This window comes from Ipomoea triloba, chromosome 14 (genome assembly GCF_003576645.1).
Source record: "Ipomoea triloba cultivar NCNSP0323 chromosome 14, ASM357664v1".
NCBI lineage: Eukaryota > Viridiplantae > Streptophyta > Magnoliopsida > Solanales > Convolvulaceae > Ipomoea > Ipomoea triloba.
In genome coordinates, this window is record NC_044929.1 from 1,768,254 (window position 1) to 1,792,772 (window position 24,519).

At 34.2% G+C, this 24,519-nt stretch overlaps 2 protein-coding genes across 2 annotated transcripts; both read right to left on the minus strand.

Annotated features, from left to right (window-relative positions):
- Positions 1 to 5,276: 5,276 nt before the first annotated feature.
- On the minus strand, positions 5,277 to 11,121 carry LOC116005022 (lysine histidine transporter-like 6). The gene is made up of 8 exons (XM_031245239.1): positions 11,026 to 11,121; positions 10,748 to 10,893; positions 9,490 to 9,873; positions 8,322 to 8,715; positions 7,355 to 7,460; positions 6,849 to 6,940; positions 6,589 to 6,657; positions 5,277 to 5,554 (listed from the first exon to the last, which is right to left on the minus strand). Exons 1-8 carry the CDS (start codon positions 11,056 to 11,058, stop codon positions 5,456 to 5,458), a joined length of 1,323 nt encoding a protein of 440 aa, XP_031101099.1. The 5' UTR covers positions 11,059 to 11,121; the 3' UTR covers positions 5,277 to 5,455.
- Positions 11,122 to 14,920: 3,799 nt separating this feature from the next.
- Positions 14,921 to 24,519, minus strand: LOC116004602 (mediator of RNA polymerase II transcription subunit 25). Its single transcript, XM_031244716.1, has 16 exons — positions 24,371 to 24,519; positions 24,139 to 24,274; positions 22,998 to 23,028; positions 22,432 to 22,495; positions 20,827 to 20,957; positions 19,852 to 20,058; positions 19,671 to 19,736; positions 18,817 to 19,036; positions 18,635 to 18,702; positions 17,657 to 18,490; positions 17,123 to 17,176; positions 16,966 to 16,994; positions 16,388 to 16,456; positions 16,191 to 16,275; positions 15,839 to 15,925; positions 14,921 to 15,719 (listed from the first exon to the last, which is right to left on the minus strand). Exons 2-16 carry the CDS (start codon positions 24,234 to 24,236, stop codon positions 15,198 to 15,200), a joined length of 2,565 nt encoding a protein of 854 aa, XP_031100576.1. The 5' UTR covers positions 24,237 to 24,274; positions 24,371 to 24,519; the 3' UTR covers positions 14,921 to 15,197.

Sequence of the window (24,519 nt, forward strand, 5' to 3'; positions counted from 1 at the left end):
ATTGCATACACATAAGATGTTGGTTAACATGTTATGTGTCTGCAGTTAACATATTTTGTACCTGTAAGTTAACAGTTTATGTGTTTGTAATTATCATGTTATGTGTAATAATTAACTGCAGTTACATAATGTGAAGATTATTTTTGGACCAGCGTTCACAGTGTAAGATAGATCTTAGTCCATAGTATAACTTACCGTTCAAAACTGACCAACTCAAACTAATAAAGTTATAGATAACTTTCAAGGAGAGTTGAACTTATAACCTTTACCAATATAACTGACTGAGTGACTTAGTTGGGATTGGTTATAAGTAAACGAAGATACTTAAACTTATCTATCGTGACTGAAAATTTCCTAATGAATAAATCTATGTAAGGATTGGTGTATTAATTAATTGAGCATTGAAATTCGGAGGGAGGGTAAGAATATTAACTACGAGAAATAAATAAAAGGCTTTACTTGGAAGCAAGCAGAAGCAGGTGCAGTTAGACAGGAACTGTTCCTCCCCACACCCCCACCCCAGGTTGATGTGTCTCAGCTGTAGATGGGTGACCCGGGATGAAATATAATTTTCGTATTAAAAGATTACAAGTTTGAATGTTTGATTTTTACAAACGTTTTTTAGATTGAATTGGATGAACAATGTATTTCTAGTACGGTTTATCTCTCTGGTGTAATTTGTAAGTTATTACACATGAGTGAGTTTTACTTAGTACTAAATAACATCATATAGTGGCGGAGAATTTATCTTCTTATTTTACTAAAAGAGAAAAAATTATTTCAATTTTGAATATATTACAATAATTAGAGAATAAACAATATAATAAAAATATATTAAATTGTGCATAATATATTCGACCTCTACTAGATAATATGCGTACTTAACCATCTATTCTAACCCGTCTATTAGTAATTTTTTCTATCTTACTTAATTATATGTAAACATTTACTCTACGTACATATATACACAAAGGGGTCCATATATATAATGGGGTGGGGAGACTGCACCCATTGTCCCCACACTAGATCTGTCCTCGTTTGTTACTGTCAAGTATCTTGTAGTCTGATGACATTACTGTTACCAATTCAAACGAAATGTCACAGGTTTGGTCCATTCCAATCAAGGATGATTTCATAATTATGTTGAGCAAATATATATGTTAGATTGTAGTTTAAAAAATACATTTACTCCGTATTATTCTTTAATCTTATTTGATGTATCTGATTCTATTAAAGAAATTATTTATAATTTTAAAATAAGAATAACGTAGTAAAGAAAAATACAAGTGGCCATATTACATTGTAGTATTTGTTCATTTACTATTTCTCAATCTGGTGATGTACAAAGAGTCAATTCGCCTCCAGTAAAACTCAATCTCATGACCTCCCATCCATATGAGAGAGTCACTACATGTCATTTGAGCACAAGATGCTTGACAAATTACCCTATCTTTTAGTCTTGTATGTTTTTCTTTTTTCTCCCTACATGTTAGTTTCTATTTTCTTGCAAAAATTCAAAAAAAAAAAAAAAAAAAAAACTATTACCAATGTTGTTTGCTTTAATAAGGAGATTGGTGCCCTCGCCGCTTACTCGTCTCTGCAAGCAGTTGGCCTCTCTGCTGCTGCTCTGATAGCAGCAGATCAGAAACCCATATATATGCATAACGTATTACTTACGGCTGCTTTCATGGCAACTTGCATACCACTCATATCAATTCGCCTTTATCTTTATATATATTCTCAGAATACATGGTGCCTAGAATCCATAGCTTTTAATATTTGTCTTTTTTCCTTGAATTAGAAATCAACCCGCACTTTTTCCTATGAATTATATGCTTCTAGTGTTTTATTCTTGTTTTATTCATGTATTCATATTTTTTTTGTTAGTACTACCGACTTTATTACAATATGTAGTATTTATTTATAACTAGGCTATTAACTTATTGAAGTACAAAAAAAATCAATACCGTCTCCACTAAAACTCAAACTCAGCCTCTACGTGTCACTAGACCACAAGGTCATGGCCATATTAATTTTTTTATTTTAAAAAGAGTTTATTACCAAAATGGTCCCTCGACTATTACGAAATTACCAATTTGGTCCTCAACAATTTTTCGTGACCAATTAAGTCCCTCGACTTTGAAAAATTTAACCAATTTGGTCCTCCGTTTATTTTTCCGTTAAACATCTGTTAAATCGAGACCAAATTGGTAATTTTTCTATAGTCAAGGGACCAAATTGTTAATTAATTTTTCACTGAAATGGTCCCTTGACTATAGCAAAATTACCAATTTGGTCCTAATTTAACGGATGTTTAACAGCAAAATAAACGGAGGATCAAATTGGTTAAAATTTTCAAAGTCAAGGGACTTAATTGAGCACGAAAAATTGTCGAGGACCAAATTGGTAATTTCGCAATAGTCGAGGGACCATTTCAGTAATAAACTCTTTTTAAAATTTTAAAATTGACAAATTTTCTCCTCCCAGTTAAATAGGCTTTTGGATTGTTAAAAATAAAGGCAGAATAGGTATTTCATTTGTTTTTATTCTCAAACAAATTATTGTTTATATGTGATATAACCGTTACAAACGCGAAAAAAACAAACAGTATTTACAAATATTATAATTATAATTTTAACCTAATTTTATCAACAAAATTAAGACTTAAACACAATTAATTCATTGTTGCTAAATTTGTGTTTTAGTCTTAATTTTGTTACTATCATGAATTTAAAATTATAATTATAATATTTGTACATGATTTTTTTTACATTTGTTCTTATTCCTACATATAAGCAATAATTTGTCGGGAATGAAAAGGGACTTGAAATAACTATTTTGTTCTTATTTAAAATAATTGAGAGGGACAAATGTAAATATATGAATAATTTAGAAGAAAAAAAAATGCTATAAGTGTATATATAATTCAAAAGGAGAAAAAGAACCATGCATTATTCATTTATTCCTAAAAGGTTTGTTTTTTCTTTCGAGAAACAAACATTTACAGATCCACTGCTTGTTCAGTATGACACTACGACAGAGTAGTTCGATACACAATAAATACAAACATTATCTGTCACGGTAGTTGGTATAACATTGATGGATTATACAAAAATTTTGTACTCTTCTCCACATCTCATTTGTATATTTAATAAATTAGATTTTACCATAATTTACCATGATTTACATCCTCCTAAATGGTCTGTCTAATTAATTAGAGTACGAAGACTCTTGAGTTTGGAGATTTAAATTTTTGGGAAGAAAGAATAAATTAGATTTTAGTCTAACTAGTTATAATTTAATTATATTGTTTGTAATACTTAGTTTAGTACTCATATTAGCTAATAATATTTATATATCGATGAATTTTTCTATAGTGTCAATTGACACTGACACCGATAATAATAATAGATAAAACATAACATAGTATATTTGTTTGTATATGATATTGATGCTCAGTTGCTCACAATACTTAATTGGTTCAACAAAAATGAGTTAATACATTCAATGGTCCTCAGAGTATTAGGGTTTTACCAGTTGTGGTTCTTCGAATTTAAAATGACCTTCAATGGTCCTCCAAGTTTAAAAAATAACCACCCATGACCCTTATTCTTAAAATAACATGAGTTTAAAATTACCACAAGACCACGAGTGATTATTTTTTAAAAGTAGAAGGTCATTTTAAATTCGAGGGACCACAACCGGTAAAACCTTAATATTCAGACTATTAGAGGTATTAACTCAAAAAAATGATATATTTGGCATTATCAGCAACTAACATTGCCTATTGTAGACAACTCCACATTTTATATATTTTGAAATTATATTTAAAGGTTTTATTAAATAGAGAAATTGATTGTCGAAATTAAAATGAAATGTTAATTAAAGAAAAATAAATCAAGAAATAAAAGTTTGTTTGACTAGCGAGTAGAGGTAAAATAAGATAGGCGCAGTAATTTTTAATTTTACTTTTGTCCATAAAATTTATTACTCTCATCATTTGTAGGTGTAACTAATAGAGTATGCTGCTATCGCTTTCATCCCATGGAGCTAGGGTTTGAAAAGGATGAAAGTGTCACCTAAAGAATCTCTTTCAAATAATATTAGGTTTAAGATTGAGAGATGATGGTTTAAATGAAAACTAAATAAATTTGTAAGAAATAGTGACAATAAAAACAGATCGAGATTAAGATGTTGAGTATTATATATATATATAAACATAAATGTGCAGTTTAACTATAAATTTTTAGTTGAAACGGAACACATCTTTTAATATATTATCAGAATAAATCCCATGTATAAGGTCATGTTTCATAAATGTGCAGTTTAACTACCAGCTTAGACGAGTGGTAGATTTTTTTTTTATTTTTTTTTTGAATACTATTGACTCTGTTATAATGTAGTATCTGTTCATACATACTTTCTCAACCTACTGAAGCACAACGAGCCACGCCCCCACTGGGGATCAAACATGTGACCTCTCTTGACCACAAGCCCTAAACCCTAAACCCTAGACGAGTGGAAGATAAAAACCAACCATTTCATTTTTATTCTAAAGTATTAAAATTGAGCAAACAAGCATTGGAACAAAGAATCATTACTATTCTAAACTTGAAAAGATGCGAACGAAAATGCTCCCTTAGCAGTGATCTCCCCCTCTCATGTCCTTATCATATATATGTATGTATGTATAAATCAGTCAATTATAAGTATTATATAATTTGAATAAAAATAAAAAAGCATCATCATATATACTGATATACCATCTTTGTGTTTAAGATATACAGACAAATAATACTATGAAAATTCGGGTGAGAGATCATGCACAACATATATATCCTGCTTTCTTGGTTATTGTCATATGCTGTTTCATAATATATAGAATCTAATAATTTGGAACCCTTAAAAAAAAAAAAAAAACCTTCTGAGGTTACGTTATTCTGTAAAATTAAAGATCTTGGTCTAAAATGTAAAAAGAAAAGGTGTAAATCCACCATGAGAAGCCTATAATTGACTATGGGCCAATTCTTAGGCCTATGACTTGAAATTAAGGCTGTCAAAATGGATCGAAACCCGCAGATCAACCCTAAACTGTGCGCATGAGACATGTTAGGGTTGCATAATTATAGCCCGCAAACTTCGCGAGTTGGCCCGCGAATAAAAAAAAAAGTTCGCGGTGAAACGGGTCGCTCCGCATCAACACCTCTACTTGAAATCAATATAATCAAGATTAAATATAATTATTGAATATTGAAAAACTAGCAAACAACTCGGGAGAAAAAAAAACTTACTCAAGTCTAGTAATAAAAATACATGTACAGTACATATAATGATCTTAAAACAGTGATTTATAAACTAACATCAACTTTTGTATGTAGTTCAAAAGTGACATTTAACTGAATTACTATTAATTTGATTATTACATGAATTTAAGCATCTTATATTATATATATGTTCATGAATAAAATTCATAGGTGGAAGAATCAGCAACTATATTCCTTAATCCACCAACTGTTGATGCCACCATCATGAACACTCCAATTACTATACATGCCTGTCCAATTAATTCATCCAAAATATTTGTCAACATTATTCAATCACTAACAATACAATATGCACACATTTATTAACAAAGACTTACACTTATTTTTTGGGGTGATAAAGGAAACCCTCAGTCACTATCCGATGGTGTGTATTGGGTAAATCACGTATTGTGATCTTAGCGGGCAAAAGACTACATGGTGGTAAACCAATCTAGATTGTCTATAGTTGACTGACTCAAAACAAGGGGGTCGGGATTTGTTTTATTATTAGACTGAATTTTTTTGGGCTGTAAAAAGGTTATTGGGCTGGGATGTTTCATTTGGGTCTTGAAATTGTTTTTTTGGGCAGTCTAGTGTTGTTGGATCAATGAAAATTGGAAAGTAATGGTGATTGTTGTTAATATGTAATTTGATTTTATTGTATTTTGTTTATTTGTTAGACTTTCAAAGTTAAATAGTGAATTATTTACTGTTGTAGAATAAAATCCTTTTACCAATATCAAGAAACGGAAAAGTTTACAATTGACATCAGTATTTTTGTATTGCGTATAATTCAAAAAGTTTTAGAATTTGTATAAGATATAATATGAGGATAATGTGGTGACAATCTTCTCATTATACTTAGTACAAACTCTAAAACTTTTTGCATTCATTTTTTATTGTATATGGTGCTAATTGGTACCTTAATAATAATAATAATAATAATAATAATAATAATAATAATAATAATATAATGGAAATGTCACTTTTAATCATTTAGTTATGATTGTTGTGTAAGTTTAGTCCATCAGTTGATTGCAGTGCAAATCTTGTCTCTTAGTTATTGTCAAAGTGATGAATTTACCGAAACAATTACTTTATTAAGTGGCATATTGATGGCAGATTTAGTTCTTGAAAAATCAAATTAGCCACTTTGATAATGATGACAAAAAGACTAAATCTACACTTCAAGTAATTGAAAATTAAAATTAAATCGTCATAACTGAGTGACTAAATGTACTATTTTCAATTGTGGATTAAATGGAGATTAAGAACTTGAACTTACCCAATTTATGCACCATGAAATGCTCAATCTCTTTGGTTTCATGATCTTTAGCCAAATTATGCTAGGAAGCTGCAACATTTGTCAACAAAAATAAAAGATAAAAAAAAGTTTCTAAGTTGTTTTATTAGTGTTTTTTTTTTTTTCTGTTTTCTTTTGGTTGAATCTTATTCAATGAGATTACAAGTTACTTGGCATGTATATAGAATTAGTTACATACTGAAAATATTAAATTTATTGAAGGATTGAAAAGTTTGACTTACAAAGTAAGAAGTGGGAGCAAAGCCAAATCCACCAAAGAAGCCAAGAAGATCTCCAAAGAAAGGAAAAGTTACACCAACAAACAAAGTGAAGGCTGCACATTAAAGTTTAGAGCTTTTACTAAATAATTAACTCTATAAATCAAGAGAGCCAATAATATATACCAAATATAAATTATATAAAATCTTAATAAGGCAAAAAAATTTTGCCCTACCAGATTAATGTTTAAGTTTATTTTCTTTTTTAAAGAAAAAAATGTTATAGTCTCATTTTTGTACTAATATATTTTCAAAACTCTCACATTTTTAAATCATATAATGTGTTATTCTTTCTTATTTATTGCATATAATATAAATTCGAACATTTATTATAAAATATGATTGCAAGCTATAGTTATAGGTGAAAAAAATTATTGAATATTTATATCAGTGAAGCAAGAAAATTGATAATAATTTTTTTTTTGAATACTATTGACTCTGTTACAATAAGTTAAATACAGAAGTATCACCAACGTAAGCAGAACGAACGACGAGCCTCAGCGCTAATCCCGGAGGAATGTTCAATCTCTTCACCATTGTTCTCTCCAACATATCAAACACTGGCATTGCATAAACCTGCAAAAAATTTTGGTAGCCAATTAACTTCTCAAGGCCACATTGGTAAAAATATGTCTTATATTATGAAAGAAAAATGTAATGAAAATGGGCAATCCCATCGATCCAAATTGATATGACTGTTAACTTAGTAATCAATGTTACAAGTTTAACTTCCCGTTGGAGCAATAATCTATTGGTTTGAACTGATTAACTATGAGCAATCCATTGCCGGCTAATGTCACAAGGTTTTTGTTAGGCTCAAACGTTTACCATTATGTCAAAAACTACCATTAGGAGCAAAGATGCAACTTTAGTTTATTTCTTTATACATGTGTAGCAGTTATTCGCTATATTTTCGTAATTAAGGTAGGGTACTGGACTTGGTCATATTCAAGGGCTTCTGCCCAATAATATAATCCCCTAGCTACCTAATGTTGAACTTGACATTTCAAACCTACGTACGCTTAATAGGTTTACTCAATGTATACCTTCGTATAGTAGCAAAATGTTTCCCTCGTCATAGCTATATTTCACAAGGTAAGGTGCTGAACTTGATCATATTCAAGGGCCTTGCAATAATCCCCTAGCTACCTAATGCTGAACTTGACCTTTCAAACCAACGTACCCTTAACAAGTTTACTCAATTAATGTACACCTTCTTATCGTAGCAACATGTTTCCCTCGTCATAGCTTTCTTAAGGTAATTAAGGTGCTGGATTTGATCATATTCAGGGTCGTGTGCCTAATAATCCCCTACTTGCTACCTAATGCTGAACTTGATCTTTCAAACTTACGTAGGCTTAACAAATTTACTCAATCTACACCTTCATATAATAGCAACATGTTTCCCTCGTCACTCAAAACAATTAAAAGAGGTACCTGATAGCTACCGATGACATGGATGACTACCATCAAGTTAGCAGCAGCAATGAGCCAAGAAGGCTTCTGGAGTGTCACCAGCACGTTGTCGTCAACATCATGCCCAAATGCCCAGTACCCGATGAAGGCCACCGGAAAGTAGCAAATTGCGTTCACAATATACGCGCCCACGGCGCCCTTCCACATCGGAACTCTCGACGGCCTCTCCGGCGTCGACGGAATCGTGGCCTGAATCTCCAGCGCCACCGCGTGGCCCGCGTACGCAAACGTGATCTGCCCCAAGGCGTTGGCCACGCGGAACATGGCGTCGGCGGTGCTTCTTTTCTTGTAGGCGTAGCTCACGTTTGGGATCCGACCTCGGCCTAGACATGCCACCCATGCTATTGTCGAATAGCTAGGATGTTTTTGAATGTGACAAAATATGTTAGTAAATTAAAGAGCAAATATTAATTTTGGTAGCACTAGTATTATTAAAATGACAATTTTGATCTACATGTTTAATTCATACCAATTTTCATCCACAATTATTGTTTTACTACCAATTTTCATCAATAACTATTGTTTTAGTGCCAAAATTCATCACTATCGGTCACCATCCGTTTAAGATACGCCGAAATATGAAACTATTAAGGGTATTTTCGTCCTTTTTTAAATTAAGATCCTAATTTCAGCATGAATAATGAGATTTAAGCTCTAAGATCGATCACAATTCGCAGTTCTCATCCTCATCCTCCCTTAATTTGAGGAGGAAAACTGTGTATTAAGATCGATCTTAGGGTTTAAATCCCTTTATTCAGGCTCAAATTAGGATCTTAATTTAAAAAAGACGAAAGTACCCTTAATAATTTCATATTTCGACATATCTTAAATGGTGGGGCGACCAGTGTGATGAACTTTGACACTTGAAAATTGGTAGTAAAACAATAGTCGTGGATGAAAATTGGTAAGAATTAAATATGCGGACCAAAACTATCATTTTGCTAATACTCGTGGGACTAAAATTGGTATTTGTTATGATAGATTTGAGTGTGATTGAACATGATATGAATATATGATCAAAGGTGGACAAGGACAAATTCATAGCTCTACCTTATTCACTCCAAAATCAAGCTTAACAACAAGCTAAGCTCAAGATCAATATATAGATGTAGCTAGCATAGATATATACCTCAATGACATGATAGCTGCAGCCAGAGAAACAGCAGAGACAGAGTTGAAGTTAGGGAGCTGAGAGAGGAAGAAGTGAATGGCACCAAATATGCAAATCCAATAGGACTGCCTAATGGGTGCACAATTGGTGCAAGCCAACTCCATGAACTTCTTTAGGCATTTCCCCCCTGTCACCATGTAAACAATGTCACACCCCACCTGAACTATTAGCTGCTGTGGTAGCACTATCCATGGCCCGAGTCTCTCCCCGAAAGCGTGTCGTCCCAGGTCGTAATACCGGTCGAACCGAACCCCGGGCACGCATTCGTGCAGCTGTATCATCTGCCACATCGTGTTCAAAGTTATGCACCACGATAACACCATCATCAGTGTTCCCGGACCCCTGAACATAGTGGCCGAGTTAGGATTTTTGTGTATATATACAAAACTGTTAGGATCAAGTGTTTATCGATCACTATGCAAAAAACTAGGACTACTAGCAAAAGAGGCAATTTCTTGCCCTTCAGACATTTGCCCAACAATTCCCTCAGCACTTGCTAGTCTTGGAGGACTAGTGTTTATCAATACGCCAAAAGTTATAGTAGTGAAGGTATAGTGGTAAGCACTTGATCCTAAGGGCATCTCCAATAGTGGTAGGTTTTTAAGGAGTTTTTACAAATGTAATTCGGGAAGAGAAGATGAGGGGGAGAGAAAAAATAAAAAAATAAAAACAAAACAAAACAAAATTTGAAACAAAAAAAAAATTAAAAAATCGGATAAACGCGCCTAGCGAGTGTGTGCACACCCGACTAGACGCTCCTGGTGTGCTTCACTCGCACCAGGTTGATTCCTTCTATTTCCGGTGGGGCCCACTAACGAGACCAAAAATCGGTTCTTGCAGTAGAACCTCAAAATTTCTCTTTTCTTATTTTCTCACCTCCACCTAGGATGTATTACCTCAAAAACGTGTAAAAACCATGCTAATAAAGACACTATTGGAGATGCTCTAAGAAGTGGTATCAGCTTAGGGTTCGAGTCCCAACAAGAGTAAATTGTGCGGTAAGATGGCTGGAGAAATTGTTGGACGCAGGCTTGAAGAGTCAAATCTAGTAACCTTTTGAAAATGTAGTGCTGGTTGCTATGCAAGTATAAAGAAAATTGTTGGACAAGAGACCTGAACAAGACTGTTACTAACTATAACTTTTGGCGTAGTGATAACTACAAATACTAACAAAATAGTTCACATATATTATAAATCAAAATACAATTAAAATTACCATCCTAAGTAAGCCATGGCATAAGGCAGGCTAAGAACACCAGCACCAACCATGGCTGTGACAGTGTGAAAGGTGGAATACCACCATTTGGCTTCACGGGGAGGGCCATTATTTTCTCCTTTCCTTAGCTCATCAGAGGGAACTGCCTGCAAAACAGGAACATAAACAAGCTTGAGATTCAATTCATGAACCAAAACAACTAACATAGGTGGAATAATAACTACATAAGACAAGCTATCTAGCTAGGTAGGAGGTGAGAATAGATGGCATATGCTCACTTTTGGGGTAGGTGAAGGAGAACCTGAAACCATAGTGCCGTTAACCACACACACCAACAATGTGGGAGCTGAGCTGAGGATGTTTTATTTGTGATCATCACCTCTCATCATTATCGTGTATATATATGATGTGCTACTATACGTTGTTTCATTTTTCTTTTATTTCTTTTAAAAATAAAGTTAAATGTTATTTTTAATATTATGTTATTAAAATGCATCTGGACATAATTCCGTGTTTTATTCAGTGTTTGGAACAATCTTAAAAAGGGTACGGTTTAGCTCCCAATCAAAAGTGTGTTTTATTTGGAGAAAAGAGAAAATATACTTTTAGTTCTTTAATTGTTTATTATAAATTATAAATTTAGTTATTATTTAATTGTTAAATGAATTGTAAGATTTTTTCCTTTCAAAAAAAAATATTTGTATCTTTTAATTAATCTGCTATTATCTATTTTCTCAACAAAAAAAAAAAAAAAAACTTTTGATACAAATGGAGTTTGTCATCTCAAATGATTGAATTTTTACTAGTTGATTAAAGGTAGTAATGAAATATCACCATGGATTTTTATTTTCTTGCCCTAAATCACACTCTAACTTTACTACTTAATAGCTAAAATACAAAAACTTAGGTTGTTGACTCCTTTTACATTGATATTTTTTAATAGTGTAATCAGAATTGACAATTTTTGACACTACACGAAATCAACTAGGAAAAGTACGCATTCAAGTTTAGTCTTATTGTATCCCGAGTTGTTAATGGGTTGACATGATAATGATATGCTTAGTTTCAAGTTCTTAACATGTTAATCCATTATATAAGACATGATGATATGAATCCATTTAACATGTTAAAATTATTGTGTCTACACATTTACACAAATATATTACACGACATGTTAGCAACATGTTAATGACACATTTACTATTTTAATTACTATTTGTAATACTAGATAATCATAAATAGATCAGATAAATTGTCATGAACACAAATATGAATTTATAACGGGTTGATACGACATTACATGATAAGCTAACGAGTTTCAAGTTATGCAGGTTTACACAAACATGAATTTATAATAGGTAATTAAGTAGGTTAGTGATCAATGTTCTTGGCACTAAGTTATGAAATTGGAGTGTGATCTGGGATGAAAAACAAAAAGAAAATATAAGAGGTAAATTTCTATTTGTAGTGTTGATCAAATTAGGACTATTAAAGAGTAATGGAAAATTTTAGTATGCAGTATTTGAGAGAAGAGACCAAAATTTGAAACTCAAAAGCGACAATGTGAGAGTTATGTGCAAGTGGGTAGATTCCTTATGCGTATCGGCATTTGGCCCTGTCTGCTGAGTCATTGAGTTATCGTGATTTACCTCCTTTCAGATGCTCTATCGGGTTGGAGCGTGGGGATGCATTAATAGCCTATTGGGGGAAAAAATTAAGAAAAAACAAAATAAGATCAAGTGCTTATATATGGTCATCATGAAAATATACATATAGTGGTTGGTTTTCTTTGGAGAGGTCATTCTTGAATGTTGAATAATGAAGACTAATGGTGGTGAAGAGTTTGGTTTATTGGTGGGAGATTTGATGCCTATCTTGTAAATTGTAATGATTACAAGTGGTGGCTTTTCAAAGGATGGATGATTTACATTGGTTTAATGTCTTATTCTCTTTGCTTTTACATGTCCCCATTAACCCAAGCATCTATTCTTCTATGGTTCTTCCTCAATCTAACTTAAACATTACTGCATCTTATAATGATTTTAATGAACATAAAATCCCCCACTCTCGAAGGGAAAACATATATAAAAGTAATGGACCTACCTAATAAAAATTAGAGCGCAACTTTCCTTTTTCTTTCAGAAACGATTTAACACCAGAGGTATTAAAAAGGGTTTAATCAATTGAATCGATTTGTCCCGTACTCTAATAAAGTAGGAGCAAACTAGAGATTTAGAAGTCTGACCTACCATGCCAACCATTATTTGTAAGTAAATAACTTTTTTATTTAAATTTTGTTATCATGAATTTGTAAAATTTGTTTTAAATTATCTAGACTTATTATTGACTTTAAAATTTTGTATTAATGTATTTTAAACTATTTTATTATTCAATTATTAATTTTTAAAATTAATTGTTAATTAAAAATAATTTTGGGAAAATTTGGTGGGCAAAGAAGGTTATTACGGAGTATTTTTTAAGCCGCCCTATAACTTTGCTGGGTCTTGCCTACCGTCGTCTTTGACGATGCTAATCTTAAGATTCTTATTATCCTGCCGTTGGGGTCTTGTAAATGTAGTAAATTACATAATCTCTCATTTTTCGAGTAGGAAGGTTAGCATCTTTTAAGCCGCTCAATTTGGTGCACTTGAATGAGTACTTTTTTTTCTTTTTTTTTTTTTTAAATATTAATCTTAAGATTCTATCTATCCTACCTTAGATTTTGTAAATGTGATAAATTACATGACACCTCACTTTTGGACCTAGGGCTGTGGCAAAAACCAACCTAATCTGTAAAAAGTTCAGTAAATGATGTAACACCATATTACTCTATTCACCCCACTACAAATTTAATTACCAAATAGTCAAGGCATTTGATCACAAATCCAATATTGACTCCTCAACAACCCCCATGAGGTTAAATAGTTTGATCCACTAGCAACAGTTTCAAAATATCAAATCAAATCAAAGGGGTATGTAAGAGAATTTAATTCCATTTAATTATTTAATGATTAAATTTATTTAAGGATTAAAGAGATATTCTATTAAATTATTACTCCGTAATTGTAATTGTGTATTCAATCATATATAGTAATATATGAGTGGATTGAACAAACATTAAATTAAATGGAACTGAAATTCATGCATACCCTAAAATACAATATAATTTTAGGGTTGTTTGGAAAGTAGGAAAATAACTTCTAGAAAATGAGTCATTTTTCAAAAAATATTTTCAATTCATGTGTTTGGTTGCATTCCATAAAACTATCTTTGATATATTTGATTAATTTTTCGAAAAATGAGCAGAATTATTTTTAATTTTAAATATTTAAAATATACAATTATTATTATTATTATTATTATTATTGAAACCCCACAACCAAAAGTCCAAATCCCTAATCCCTTCCCTTAGCAATAGCGAATGGCGAAGATGGACAGTTGGGCGGCGACGGTGGAAGCTCAGGAGATCATCAATTGACTGGGTAGCGATGATGAGATCTCGACGTGGCAATCGATGGTGGCTTTGGGCGTGGTGACGACCTGATTGAGTGTGGGGTGCGACGGCGGCTGGTAACAAAGTGGTGGCGCTGGGTGTGACGACAACAATAACCTAGCAAGTTGGCAAAGGGCGACGACAACTAGCAAAGATGGATGGTTGGGCGGCGACGGTGGAAGCTCAGGAGATCATCAATTGGCTGGGTAGCGACGATAGGATCTCGATGTGACAATCGATGGTGGCTTTGGGCGTGGTGACGACCTGACCAAGTTTGGGGTGCAATGGCAACAGGCAACAAAGTGGTGGCCAGCGCTGGGTGCGGCAACAACAACCTAGCAAGTTGCCGAAGGGCGACGGCAACTAACAGGTTAGTTTTGAAAGATTTAGGTAGGGAGAAGAAGTTGGTTCTAGAAAATGACTTCCCTAGAAAAAGGAAAGTTGTTTTCCGAAAAAATCATGTTATTTTCCCATGACTCATCCTCATTTTCCGTTGATTCTAATTTCCCTCCGTTGCCAAACATGGGAAGCCTGAAAAATAATTTCCAAAAATCATTTTCTAGGCTTCCAAGCACACCCTTAGCCCTTTCCCCTACCATCTTTAAAAGCTTTGGGATAAAAATGGCTAATAGAATGATAATAATTAGCGTTCTTGTCATATTTCCCACTGACACAATGATGAAACAAAGACAAGATACCACAACCACAAATTACAAAATGCATACCAAAAAAAAAGTGCAATATTACAAAATGTTAGCACTAGCTGACTTAATTTTGTAAAAGGAAAATAAATTTTCTTGGAACAGATAATAATCACCCATGTAGATTAAACCCACAAATTTCAATAGAAGAACCTGGCTGTTTGATCCTAGGGGGAGATATCTCATATCTGTTTCCTTGTAAAAATCCATCTTTACATCAGTCCCTATTCTGCAGAGTTGTTGGGGGGAGGGGGGATTAATTCATAAACCCACCCCCAGGCATGTTTTGAAGTCCTTGTGATGAAACTTGCCCTTGGGACATTAGCTGCGACCGACCCGGGCCTTGCATATATGCTTGGTTCATCCCTGTCCCAACCATCTGTGGCTGCTGCTGCTGCTGCTGTTGTGGTTGCTGCTGCTGCATCTGCTGCTGCATCTGTTGCTGTGGCTGCATTTGCGGGATCTGCTGTTGCTGCTGTTGTGGCTGCTGCTGCATTTGCGGGATCTGCTGCTGCTGCTGTTGTGGCTGCTGCTGCATTTGCGGCATCTGCTGTTGCTGCTGTTGCATCTGTGGCATTTGCTGCTGCTGCTGCATCTGCATCATGGGCTGCTGTTGCATGTGCGAGAGCGGTTGTTGCTGCTGCTGTAGTTGTTGAAGTTGTTGTTGTTGTTGCTGCTGCTGCTGCTGCTGCAACTGCTGAAGTTGCGGGTGTTGCTGTGCTTGCATCTGTTGCTGCTGCTGGGGGTTCGTGATCTGGGGTTTAAACACTACCATATCCTAAAAGTGAACATTTTCAAATGCATAGAGAAGTTATATATATCACAAGAATGGCCGAGGAATGGATGATTATTAAGTCAATTATCGGGGGGCATGTTAAGAAAGTAAGAAAATTTTACCCCTGGGAAAAGCATCCCAATCAAGCGGCAAGCTTTATCAGAAACTGAGAGGAGTAATGTCTGTGAGGGCAATTGAATGACTGCACACTGAAAAAATTATAAATCTTGTCAATCAGAGGAACCGTTTTTAACTGATAAACACTTGTTCAAGAGGCAATCGAGAAAATAACATATAATGAATGCAAAATAGTAATGCTGACAGTTATAAAAAACAGAAGCACCCAAGCTTTATAATCATAGAATCAAACATGGCAGACATAGTTCATGTTTGGTCCACTAAAAGAAAATAGGATCTCTAAAATTTGCTTATCATTTTCCACTGCTCTTATATAAGCAAAAGCCTTATACTTACAAGCTTCTTTTCTTGTAATTGACCAAGAAATCCATGCTGGTTCATTGCCCGAAAAACTAAAAAATCTGCTTTTCCAACATATTGCCTAGTATAAAATTGAGACAAAAGAAACGAAAAGAAAATCGATATGTGAGACTTACTGTAATGTGTAATTTAAAATGAAAAAGATGATATAATTGCAATGAGACAGAAGTTACTTATTGTTCATATGATCCTGGGAAATAAGCCGAACTATTTGCATTGTTTCAGGCCAATTTGCTGCAAGCCTGAAAAGGAAAAAGGGCAACAAAGCAGAACCTCATATCAATACATGATGGCAGTACAGGTAACCAATTTTATATAAACGGAAACAACGAACTATACTTATATGATATGCATCTCCTCAAAAAATAAATCAATTGGTCAGAAGGTTCTCAGTGATGGTTGATAAAAGTAGCATCTAGGAAGAATGTCAACTTGAAAGTCTACAATGGTTTGATATGCCAAAATCCCCCTTTCACCTCATCCCCATCATAAAAAGGGATTTGGAGTCTCCCCACCCACCCTAGATTGCAATTGGATTGAAATTTAGGAAGGCAAATGCCCTTATTTCCATTCTTTGATGTGACTTAAGAGATGTTGTGTTGCTTTTATTTTTTATTTTTGGGTGAAGAAAACAAGTTGAGTTAAGCATTAATGGATTTGTTATGCAACTATTAAAATCAAAATGATTAGGAGCATTAGAATTAAATGCGCTATTCCATGATAAAGAATTCATGAATATGTGTACACTTACGTTTCAGATGCTGTTGCACTCCTATATCCCTGTCAAAGGTAAAATAGATCATAGGATCCATGAAAGCACGAAATTATCAGTTTCAAAAACTAGGAAACCAGTTACTCAAGATAACTAAAGGACTCAAAAAGTTACAGGTTAAGTGGAATGACAATACCTCTAGTCTGGTAATGAACACAGGTTGACCTTGTCTCTGCCCGGATAAGTTCCCCTGCAACATAACATATATATCTTAGGCTCTGATACTATGTTGAAATTGAGGGATTGAAAGACCTGGCGGGTGGAGAATAACAACCGCCCACCAATTAGGCGGAAGCAAAGTATGAGAAAACCAAAGAATAATAGAATATATGAATATATTATAATGAAAGAGTACAATAGGTTACTCTCTATGTTCCTATGTACCTCTATATAAGTATATATATTAAACTACATACCAAATCTACCCTAATAGGAATAGGAAACAAGTCCACCCTACTAGGAGTTTCCTAATATTCAACATATATATATAACCAATCATGTTGAAAAGAAACCTTCTCAAATGAATGAATAGAGAAGGCATATGAGCATATCAACTCATTGCACATAGTTCTAGGCAAGTTGATTTATAACTTTAACATAGTAAGTTCTTGCTATAACTATCACAATGTGGTGCCGTCTGAATCATTATCACCGACTACATCATTCTTACCTCCCAGACTTTGACATATTTTGACTGCTGAGATGATTGCAATTGACTGGATGTTTGTTGCTGCGAAAGAGGCATATTCGCTGCGGAATTGCTATTTACACCAATAGCCTGCATTCCTTGTTGCCCTTGTTGAGTCATTCCTGGAGTAGGAACCATTGTGCCAGTTCCAGAAGGCATACCAGTTGCGCCCATGCCGCTCATCATATTCTGGCTCCTGCTTGTTGCAGTTTGCATCATTTGAGTGCCTGGGATGTTAGCTTGGTTCATGCCGGGTACTGTTTGGCCCACACTAACGCTACTTGGGAGAGTATTCATCGATTGTGACATGACTAGGTTTGAAGTTGATGACATACTGGAAGCCGTTGCAGTAAATGAAGTAGGAGCAGAGCTCTGTACAACTTGTCCGGGTCCTGCAAGTGGCATCGAGCTGGTCATTGATGTAACACCTGGTTGAGAAGACGATATTACACTTTGAGCTGCAGAGACGGAGGATGCCATTCCGCTGGATATCATGTTCGAAAGCATAGGTGTTCCGCCCATAGATGAAAGTCCTATAGAAGTTCCCCCGGCAAGTGCTTGCCGTGCTTGGGCAACATCATTCAGAATTCTCACATTGGCAGCTGCAGCACCAACTGGACGTACAGATTGTCCCATACCATGGACGACCATGGGCTTTGTTTCCTGCAGATTCTCATTGTTTGCAATCATTTCCTGGGAAACAGAGATGGGTGAAGACGTTTGAAGGTTCTGAACAGGTTGTTGTGAAGCACCACGAGGGACTGCTGGAACATGTGTAAATGTAGGTCCAGGCATGGAGGTTACAGTGGTCGGCTCCTGAAAACATATGTAACGAGACAATGGAGATTATTTATCTGCGGATATTAATGATGTCATATGTACTGATATCTGGAAATTATTGTGGAAAAGAAAAGCCCTATTTTCAAAAGTAAGCAAAGAATCGACTGTTATGAGTTGTACAATTTTAACAGTAGCAGGATGAACGTTTCCGGTTGGAATTGGTTGCCGGTTCATGACAGGCCCATTTGCTGTAATAATAAAAAAAAATCAGAAGCTTCAGTATTTCTTCAAGTATAATAAAAATATACATAAATACTACTAAAGATAAAATAGGAGAACATAAGTTTCAGAATCAAACAAACCTGAAGGAATTGAAGCCAAACTTGAAGGCAGTGGTCCAGAAATGGGAGGAACAGAAGACACATCCATTTTAACAGGGTTTTGAGTTGAAGGCAAACTTGGCATTCCAGTGCGATTGAAAGCAGCACGAGCCTCCATAAAATTTTCCGAAATTAGAACAAGATAATATGGATTCTTGGGATTGTCAATGGGTAAGTCTGCTCCTCGTGGATTACGCTTTGCCTAAGACAAAGTAGACTTATACTTAGCATATCTAACTAAAATAAAAGTAAAGACGATGAAGGCATATGAAGAATCAAGATTCTCTATAGATGGTAGAAAAGGACTCACATAAGATAAACTTAAGATAAATTAATAAAAAATTATAAATGAAGTAAATATCATAGCACATAGGCATTGGGGCAGCAATGTGTGAGGGCATTCAAGCCACCAAGCCAAGCACTTCACTTGGGTCCAAACAACAGTTGGACCGCTCAGGCGCTCACTATAAATAGGCACTTGTAATCCATCTAGTTATTTGTAGGCTTTGCACTGTTATCAATAAAAACATACTAATCTCACCTCTAATATATTCATTTGTTTTCCACTACTTAACATTCACTTTGTGTTGGGGTGAAGTAAATTCATGCCAGCAATCTAACAAATAAAAACTGAAATACTGAATAGAGGGTTAATGATTTATTTGTCAATCCACAGATGAAGCATGCAGAAATCCAAAAACTATGAGCTTATACTAAGTATCATATTTTCAAAATGTTGAACACTAAATAAGTAACAGCTACTCTATAAGCAACAACAAAAACAAAAAGAAAGGAAAAAAAGAAAAAGAACAGTAATAGAAAGTGGCTATAGTTACCGCAGCATAGATTGTTTTTAGTTTCAAGACCAGCTTTGGACATACAACTGACAAAGAAACAGAACACTGCAACAACAACCAAAAAAGTAAAACAAAATCACCAGCTGATTGATAATGTGTCAATGCAAAGATAATATAAAGGGAAGAAAAAATTGGGCATCAATGAACAGCAATACAGCACCTGAGCAAATGATTTTGCAACTGTCTCAGCATCAGATAGGCGTCGGTCATCAGTTTGTGTTTCATTTTCACTCTGCTCGGAATTGTGTATTTGTGGTCTATAAACTGGTGTAGGTAATGGATAAGGATTACTTGCAGCAACAAGAATGCAATGCTTTTGCCCTTCCACAGTTTGCTTAGTTTGGTTTCCATTTGGAGATGAGAGCATCTGGATGAGGCATCATCATATACAATTATAAAATAAATGAAACAGTGTAAGCAAAAAATTGCAAGTTATCATGGTGATCTAATACACAGCACTTACACAATATTCTTTAGAATGTCCTTTCTGATTTGTACTAGACTCTGAAGAACATTACGACAGTATCTTAACATTCAAAGGTTATGTTACGGCCACACTAACTAATTTTAGAAAGAAGACAAGATAAAGGATCCACCATATAAAGAATGTGGCAGTGAAAATTATAAACATTAAAAATAATTGAGTCAACAACCAGGTGCTAAAAGCAAAGGCATTGGAAATGTATCTCCCATCGAAGGACTAACCATTTATAATGCCAAAGACATAAAGAAACACTACTCTTTCTGAAACTTACAATAAGGTTAATTATAGAACTCCCTGGAAGTATATTATGAAAATTCAACTTGAAGTCCACAATTTCTAATACGCACCAGATATATTTAATGCGAAATCCAATCTTAAAAGTTTATGTTGGAAGGCAACACAGGAAAATTTCAATTTGGTTGCAATTCAAAATGCTCGATTGGAATAAAAAGCATATTCGTCTTCTAAACTCGATGTTTGTTTGCATTTTAAGAAAAATAATAGAGATAAACCCTATTTCTAAGATTAGACTTAAGTTGAAATGAATAGAATTTGTATATTATAGATTCTGAGAGAAAATAAAAAGATCCTACTGATTTAAAAGCTGATATGCCAATACCATAAATAAAACAGCACAATATAAGCACACACCATTAGAGCTTCAGCAAGCCCTTCTGCAATTGCAGCATCATTGAAACCCCCACCACCAAAGTGCAAGGATGTAAGCCAGTGGAGAAATAAATCAATATCTCTAGTCCAGCCACTTCGCTGAACCAAGCAAGCTGCACAAAAGTTCATCAAATTGGTAGAAGAAAAGAAACTGAAAAAAGAATCAACACTTGATGGAACAACTACAGATGGACCATGAGCCACAAAATATTTGTTCTCACTTCTCAGACTATGCTCAGATAATCAGATGTAAAACAACCTTGAGATGACATTGAAGCCCCATCTTTTCCAAGATGAGAATCTGTAAATACTCCCCCTTGTGACACTGTTCTAGACATTTCTAAAATTCATTGACATGTATTTTCTATTTTAAAAAAAATGCTCAAAATCTGTTTGTCTACTATACATTCAGGATTGGAAAAAAATTGCTAATTTAAATACCTATTATTGCCGAGTTGCAAAATACCAGAAGGCAAATCTGGCATTCTGCCTGTTTATAGTCATTGCATTTCGTTTCTTGTTCACTGTGATGTTTGAGGACTGGTGAAATTTGTTGCAATTGGCAGCATTATTTCTTATAGATCGAGAAAATAAGGTGTTGAGGTTAGTTCTCAGGTATGTCTTCTTTAGTGTGTTTAGCTACTGGTGCATTGAAGAAGTGGAAGGTGAGACTTAGTGATGACTATTATTGTTTCTGATAACAGTGACCACAAGAGTGGAGTAAGCAAAGAAATTACCATAATACCCATCAAAATTAGGGTTTGCAGATAAGACCGCAGAGTAATGGATATTGGAGGCATTTAGGGCAAGTGACAAAATTGCAAAACTGTGGTACATCTAAGAATAAGATTTGCAAAAGTGATCAATGAGGGGCTAAATCGACTATCTCGCAACAAAAAAAAAAAAAAAGAAAAAAAAAAGAAGCAATTTTCCCAAAAGAAAAAGAGTATAGCATAAGATAGGTTGGATGAGAGGAAAGGAATGAGCTTGTACACTACATCCTTGACGGAATTTTTGAAACAAGAAAACTTAGTACTTCGTTTGAATTCAAACAGGAAACTAAACCTTAATTTGATAGTAAAACAAATGCTGAAAGCCGTTTTTTGACTGACATGAACACCAGATAAAATCTCAAAATGATTGTTGGAACATCAGATATGTTTCCAAAGTCTTTCTCCAAAATGTATTTGGTTCATGGGAACATAAGAGAATAGGCCACTTCAACTAACTTCTAGGCCTAGTCTATAAAATCAATTGCTGTTGGTTTATTCTGTTGTTAAGTACTTAAGTGTATAATGTAGCCTTACAGGATAACAAGAATAGGCTGAGCTCCATTATTAACTCATGCATATATATATTCCATACATGCTATTTGAATGACACTATTTTCTTTATATTAATTCTTTAATGTAACATCTATTTTCCCACTTCCCACATAGAATATTGGAAGATGGTAAGATGAATGAATTTCAATTCACTCTTTCAAACAAACAAGATAAAATTAAAAAAAATAATAATAAAATAAAATAAAACAAATACAAATAAGTAAACTTTTTATTGAGCAATTAATAATATTTATATACTCACCACTATAAGAACCATGTGAGTTAAACATAACCAAACCAAACTCCACATTGGCCCCAGATGGCTTCTGAAAATTTTGACAAAAAAAAATGCAGAAGTTAGAACCATTATAAATTTCTCATAAGATAACCCATACCTGCAGCGGCAGCAGGGTTGGCAAGGGAAAGAGTGCACATAAATCTATCAGTATGCATCTAATTACTAATGCTTACAATTAAAGATATGAGCAAAATTATACTGTATAGTCCAAATTTTTTAACATTTTTTCTTAGTCTTCATATTCCAACTAAGTCGTATGAAATAGGAGAAATGGAAAGAATAAATTTGATTTATTCAAGAAAGCACAATGAGACAACAAGAATCAAGTATGTCATGTCAAAATCGCAGATCGAATGTCATGAAGCAACAGAACTTTCTTCATTCATCATTTATCAGATGTTACAGCCAGGCAATCATTATGGAAGGCCAAATATCAAGGTAAACTGTAACTTTAACAATTTTAATAATTTAATTGTAGCAAGTATGAAGAAAAATAGCTTGACAAAAAGATCTTGCTAGAATTCGCTAACCTGTGATCCTGCTTCAGCTCCACAGAAACACCTGCAGTAAGTTTATAAAGGAAAATTTGTAGTTGAATTCAGAATTTGACAGTTGACTATAAGCAAGTAAAATTACATTGTGAAACTCATAGATAGTATGAACAAAATTATATTGGTTTGAAGAGGTGAAACGTTCTACCATTGTCCTGCTAAGAATCAAATTCAATATTCATAAGAAATAGTAAATACTAAATAGGGGTGGGGGCCTGGGGGGATGTATGTTATTTTGATTATGTGGAGAAATACTACTAAAAGCATGCACTTCTGGCTTGGGGAGAACACTTTGGGTATGTTTACTAATTAGAGAAATGAAAAACTGGAGAAATGAAAACAAAAAATGCATTTACTTGTACATTTCTCCACTTTGAAAACATATAGTGGAGAATGGAAAAATGGAGAAAGGACTTGACGTAAATGCAGCCTTTTTTTTTTTCACTATTGATTAACTGTCCCCCTAGTTTGAGGACAAGAAGTATTGAGTTCATCTTTATTTTTCTTGATTTGAAGGTGTAATGCTTCCTTTCAAGCAACTTTTTGCATTCTCTGATTGATGCATCTAGATGTCACATAAAAAATTGCTATTTATTTTATACATTTCTCTTTAAAATGCAACCGGATAGCTAGGCAACATAATTTAAACATAGAGATGAACAGAATTAAAACCAATGAAGCATTACACCTTAAAATCATAATAGATTAATCACCAGAACAGTTCAAATTTGACACACAAAAATCATGGTTCTTGCTTTTGTATCTCCAATTAGACTAGATGGGGCAAAAAAAGAGTTTTTTTTATTTTTCCTTTTAAAGGACATAAACACACAAATTGATTCACAAAAGCACAACAAATTAATCACAACAGTTCAAAATTCGTGTGAAATCAGAATGACTGGTCTTTGTTATATCCCAATTAAAGTTGACCAACATTCTCTTCTTCTTCCTTTAAAAAAAAAAAAAAAAACGAACAGAGAGCCCTAATCACACAGATGTTAGCTCGGACTCAAGGAACAACTCGAATTACCCAACACAAAACATAATTAACAACACCAAATGCGATTAGGTACATTTGCACACAAAGTAACGGAGGGCATGAGACTAAAGAAATGTAAACCTAATGATCTTTTCGAGGTAATCGGTAACGATGGAGCTCCAGTAAGGGCCCATGGCGGCGGTGCCTTCAACGGCGATGATTAATTGCTTCTCCGCCATTGGCGATTGACCGGCGAATTATCTTCTCTTTCAATCGCCTACAAAATTAACAGCAGGAAATTTAATTAGCTCCGTCGAACAGAAGTTTCATCATCAATTGAATATACGAAGCAAAATTCTAACACCCCTTTTACCTCTCTACTTTCACTTCAACTTCCTGGGATGCTTCACTGCTCTGGAGACAACGGTAATGAATCTTCTTGCCTTTCATACATCTTTATGGAACGTACGTTTCTCTTGTTTGTTGGTTTATTTCATTTTGGTCCTCGTTTTCTTGTTATGT

What these genes read in the sequence shown, in the direction of transcription:
- LOC116005022 (XM_031245239.1), bottom strand. Translation starts at nt 11,058, where the DNA reads ATGGTTTCAGGTTCTCCTTCACCTACCCCAAAA. An exon ending in ATGTCATCGGTAGCTATCAG is followed by an intron (nt 7,461 to 8,321) that starts GTACCTCTTTTA and finishes AATTTTTTGCAG; the next exon opens with GTTTATGCAATGCCAGTGTT. An exon ending in TTGCTCCCACTTCTTACTTT is followed by an intron (nt 6,658 to 6,848) that starts GTAAGTCAAACT and finishes CAAATGTTGCAG; the next exon opens with CTTCCTAGCATAATTTGGCT.
- LOC116004602 (XM_031244716.1), bottom strand. Translation starts at nt 24,236, where the DNA reads ATGGCGGAGAAGCAATTAATCATCGCCGTTGAAGGCACCGCCGCCATG. An exon ending in TACCTCGAAAAGATCATTAG is followed by an intron (nt 23,029 to 24,138) that starts GTTTACATTTCT and finishes AACTTACTGCAG; the next exon opens with GTGTTTCTGTGGAGCTGAAG. An exon ending in GAGCTGAAGCAGGATCACAG is followed by an intron (nt 22,496 to 22,997) that starts GTTAGCGAATTC and finishes CAAAATTTTCAG; the next exon opens with AAGCCATCTGGGGCCAATGT.